Source organism: Babjeviella inositovora, assembly GCF_001661335.1.
Source record: "Babjeviella inositovora NRRL Y-12698 unplaced genomic scaffold BABINscaffold_25, whole genome shotgun sequence".
Lineage (NCBI taxonomy): Eukaryota > Fungi > Ascomycota > Pichiomycetes > Serinales > Babjeviella > Babjeviella inositovora.
Window position 1 is genome coordinate 1 of NW_017566862.1, and position 5,219 is coordinate 5,219.

The window sequence follows — 5,219 nt, forward strand, 5'->3', positions numbered from 1 at the left end:
CTTATTGCTGTTGTAAGTTCAGATATTAAACGTGTTATTGCTTTATCAACTATGTCTCAATTAGGTTTAATTGTTGTAGCTGTTGGTGGATCAGGTTATAGTTTAGCTTTATTTCATTTATTCTGTCATTCATTCTTTAAAGCATTATTATTTATAAGTGCTGGTGCTATTATTCATAGTGTTATTAGTGAATCACAAGATATGCGTACATATGGTGGATTTAATCGTTATTTACCATTTACATATACTTGTTTATTAATTGCTTCATTATCTCTTATGGCTATTCCTGGTCTTACAGGTTTTTATAGTAAAGATGCTATTATTGAATCAATATTAGGTATTTATACAGTATCAGGTTATTGTGTTTATTGATTATCATTATTAAGTGCAACATTAACATCATTATATAGTATTAGATTATTATATTTAACATTTTGAAATCGTCCTATGGCATCTAAATGAATTTATCAATCATTAGCTGAATGTGATTATATTATGATAATTCCTATAACTATTTTAGCTGTATGTTCTATTTTTGTTGGTTATTTATTTAGAGATTTATTAGTAGGTTTTGGTACTGATGTTGTATTCCAATTACCTCATACATTCTCATTAGTTGAAACTGAATTTACACTTACACCAGTATTTAAACTTTTACCTATTACATGTGGTGTTACTATTAGTATTATTACTGTTTATAGTTATGAAGTATTAGGTGCTGCATTTAAATCTAATAATTATAGATCTGTATTTAGTTTATTTAATCAACGTTTAATGTATGATCAAATGCTTAATCATTTAGTTATTCGTAAAGGTTTATTATTAGGTGGTAATCTTAATAATGCTGTTGATCAAGGTGTATTACAATGATTAGGTCCTAATGGATGACATGCTATTTCAGATTATGCTAGTACATTATTACGTAATACTTTACATCGTAGATTCTATTCTATGTTTATAGGTCTTATCTTATTATTCGTTGTAACTTTAATTAACCCTAATCTATCTGCATTACTCGTATTAACTGTTCTTATCGCTATGGTATAAATTTATAATATATAAATAATGTATATTATTATATGATAATATATTAATTATTATATAATATAGTCTATATTAACTTATAATATTACCCGGCCTTATAAATAAGGCCGGGTTAGTAAATACATAATATTATTACTATGTTTATTAATCTTATTTATTAAGAATAATAATTCAATCTTATAAATTATACTAGATAATTAAATATATATAATATCTTATTATATTATAATAATATATAAATTATATCTATTCCCGATTCATAAATATACCAAAGTATATTTTATATCTTATTTAGTATATATTACTATTAATATATATATATTAGTTATATAATTATTTATTAATTAGTGATAATATTTTATATTATATATAAATTAATATATTAATATTCATTTATAAAGGATATTAATATTAGCTAATTATAATCCCGGATCATTATATGATCCGGGAAGTTTGACATTACATATTTTTATATATCTATTTTATAATAATTAGTAGTAGTATATATATATTAATAATAATTAAATTATTATATATAATATTATTAATAAAATATACTATATATTTATAAACGCATTATCATTCCGGCTCATATTATGAGCCGGATAGATATAATTCATAAATTATAGATAAATATTATTATTTAACCTATATTTGACTCTTATAGAGTCGGGTTTATAATTATAATACAATTTAAAGTTTATTATAATATAATACTAATAAATATTATATATTAATAAGTATTATATATTAGTCTAAATATATATTATAATATATAATATAAATTGATTATGTATAAAGATATATAATTACACCGGCTCATATTATGAGCCGGTTAGATCAAATTATATATAATATAATAGAGTTTTATCATAATATATTAATAATAATATTAATATATAGTTTAATATCAACTCATAATATTTTACCGGATCATATAATGATCCGGGTAGATTAGGTATTAATATATTGTATTATTATGTTTATAATATATTAACAATATTATAATAATTAAATATATCATAATATATATACATATTCCTCCCGGCTCATATAATGAGCCGGGTTAGTTAGTTAGTTAGTTAGTTAATTAATTAATTAATTAATTATTATATAAGCCTATACTATTTATAATAATATATAATTATATTAAATATTAGCCTGTTAATTATAATAAACTATAAATATAATAATATAAAGTATATATTGTAATAGACAGATACTCCGGCTCATCGTATGATGAGCCGGATTGATATATTAAATATTATAATATGAACATAATATAAGCAGGTATGAGTAAGTTAATAAATTTAATATAAATATATAAATAATTATAAATATTATATAAGATAATGTGTACATATTACTACCGGTTCATAATATGAACCGGTAAAAGTTAAATATATAATAATACTTACGAGTATAAATATATTAATAAAATTAACATATTAGTTTAAATATTCCTATTAATATACCGGTTCATAATATGAACCGGTAAGAATAAATTATTGATAAAATATTATAATATTTAATATATCTTAGGGTTTATTATATTAACGTTAATTTATTATAAGATAATTGATATATAAATATATAGAATTAATTAATTATATATAAGATACAATATTATACCGGCTCATTATATGAGCCGGTATACGCCTATAAATTATATAAATATATCATAATATATTAGTTAGTAATATAAATCATATAATTATATTATATATAAACTTAAATATATTATTTTATATCAATTGGATAATCATTATATAATAATTATATAATTTTAAAATTAGCTCATAAATATCTTCCCGGATCATGTAATGATCCGGGGGGGGGGGGATAAATAAATATTAATATAAAAATATATTATCTTATAATTATATAATAAATATAGAATATAAATGTACAATTATACCGGCTCATTATATGAGCCGGTATACCCTTATTAAAGTATATACTATATATATTAACTTATTATAATAAATCTAAATATATTATTTTATATCAATTGAATAATTATTATATTATTAATATATAGTTTAAATATCAGCTCATAATATTTCCCGGATCATATAATGATCCGGGTAGGGGAGGGGTAAAAGATGAGAAAATATTATTATAAATTTATTATCTTATAATAATATATTAATAATAGTATAATATATATATATTATATATATTTAAAATAAAGAATATAAATATTTATAAACGCATATTCCTCCCGGCTCATCATATGATGAGCCGGGTATTATTCATATATTAATTGTTAAATAATATATTATTTATAATTATATACATTAATATTTATTAATAATAACCAATTCATAAAATGAATCTATCTATGAATATAAACTTATAAATATTTTAATATAAAGTTTATTATAGATATATACTCCGGCTCATTATCATGAGCCGGAAATGATATATTAAATGTATATTATATATACATTATATATAGGTTTAATATATTTGACTTTATAAAATAATTATTATATTAATTATACTTAAATAATATTATATTAATATGATAAATATCATAAATAAATATATAAATTTATATAAATTAAATAGATTATATATATAAATATATAATTACACCGGCTCATATAATGAGCCGGTTAGATCTAATTATATATAATATAATAGAGTTTATCATAATATATTTATAATAATATATTAACCTTAATATTAATATATAGTTTAATATCAACTCATAATATTTTACCGGATTATATAATGATCCGGGAGAAAATATATATAATATTATACAAATATATTATCTTATAATTATATTAAATATTAATCTGTTAATTATAATAAATTATAAATATAAAGATTATATAATAATAGACAGATACTCCGGCTCATCATGATGAGCCGGATTGATATATTAAATATTATAATATCTACATAATTTTATATTAATATTTAACTCTTATTAAATAATAATATTATATATTATATTAATAATTATGTATTAACTGATAAATATTAATTTATACCTGTTCATAAATATATTAATACCGGTTCATATAATAAGCCGGTATACGCCTATATATCATAATATATTAGTTAGTAATATAAATTATATACTAATATAATTATATTATTTTATATTAACTCATAAATATCTTCCCGGATCATTATATGATCCGGGAGGGGTGAAAAGGTAAATAAATATTAATATAAAAATATATTATCTTATAATTATATGATAAATAAAGAATATAAATATATATAAACGCATGTTCCTTCCGGCTCATCATATGATGAGCCGGGTATAATACATATATTAATTGTTTAATTATATATTATTTATAATTATATAGTTAATATTTATTAATATTAACTAGTTTATAAAATTAACTTATCTATATATAAGTTAAATAGATTATATATAAATATATAATTACATCGGTTCATTATATAATGAATAAGTAATAAAAGATGGTAGTAAATAATATATAAAATTTATATATAATAATTATAATGTAAAAATTGTATAATATTAAAAAGATTTTAAAACTAAACACCGTATAGTAATAAGAATGAGATCATTAAACAGAATAAACCTGTAGCTTCAGCTAAGGCGAACCCTAAAATAGCTAATGGGAATAATGTGTTACGTAATGAAGGGTTACGTGATGTACCGTTAATTAAAGCTGCGAATACGATAGCGATACCGATACCTGCACCTGTTAAACCGATAGTAGCAATACCTGCTCCAATATATTTAGCTGCTAATACTAATTGCATTATATATAAATTAAATCATTATAGATTATATATCGTTAAACGATTATTATTTATGCCAATGAAGGGAATTGAACCCATATATACAGCGCTTCAAGCCGTCGCTTTACCTTTAAGCTACACTAGCTTAATATTATTATAAATTAAACCTAGCAGGAATCGAACCTACACAAAACGCATATCAAGCGATCATTCTAACCATTGAATCATAGGTTTATATTAATCCTAACTGGAATCGAACCAGTACTATTAGCTTGAAGGGCTAAGGTTCTAACCGTTAAACTATAGGATCTATATAATTTGTACTATTAGAGACTCGAACTCTAACTCTCCCGATTACAAAACGGGCGCTTTACCAATTAAGCCAATAGTACACATTAATTATATATCATTATATTATATAATATATATAATATTAA

General features: G+C 20.6%; 2 protein-coding genes and 4 non-coding genes across 6 annotated transcripts; 1 reads left to right on the top strand and 5 right to left on the bottom strand.

Moving 5' to 3' along the window:
* Nucleotides 1-51: 51 nt before the first annotated feature.
* Nucleotides 52-870, top strand: BABINDRAFT_169589 (uncharacterized protein; the record flags this gene model as incomplete). The annotated part of the gene is made up of 2 exons (XM_019130675.1): nucleotides 52-337; nucleotides 521-870. 2 exons carry the CDS (start codon nucleotides 52-54, stop codon nucleotides 868-870), a joined length of 636 nt encoding a protein of 211 aa, XP_018982233.1.
* Nucleotides 871-4,572: 3,702 nt separating this feature from the next.
* On the bottom strand, nucleotides 4,573-4,803 carry BABINDRAFT_42629 (ATP synthase subunit C family protein; the record flags this gene model as incomplete). Its single annotated transcript, XM_019132084.1, has 1 exon — nucleotides 4,573-4,803. The coding sequence occupies one exon, from the start codon at nucleotides 4,801-4,803 to the stop codon at nucleotides 4,573-4,575; it is 231 nt and encodes a 76-aa protein (XP_018982234.1).
* A 53-nt stretch (nucleotides 4,804-4,856) lies between these two features.
* Nucleotides 4,857-4,927, bottom strand: BABINDRAFT_t395. The gene has a single exon. It is a non-coding gene; the product is annotated as a tRNA-Phe (tRNA).
* Nucleotides 4,928-4,944: 17 nt separating this feature from the next.
* On the bottom strand, nucleotides 4,945-5,016 carry BABINDRAFT_t394. Its single transcript has one exon. It is a non-coding gene; the product is annotated as a tRNA-Ile (tRNA).
* A 4-nt stretch (nucleotides 5,017-5,020) lies between these two features.
* Nucleotides 5,021-5,092, bottom strand: BABINDRAFT_t393. The gene has a single exon. It is a non-coding gene; the product is annotated as a tRNA-Glu (tRNA).
* Nucleotides 5,093-5,101: 9 nt separating this feature from the next.
* BABINDRAFT_t392 lies at nucleotides 5,102-5,174 on the bottom strand. Its single transcript has one exon. It is a non-coding gene; the product is annotated as a tRNA-Thr (tRNA).
* Nucleotides 5,175-5,219: the final 45 nt, after the last annotated feature.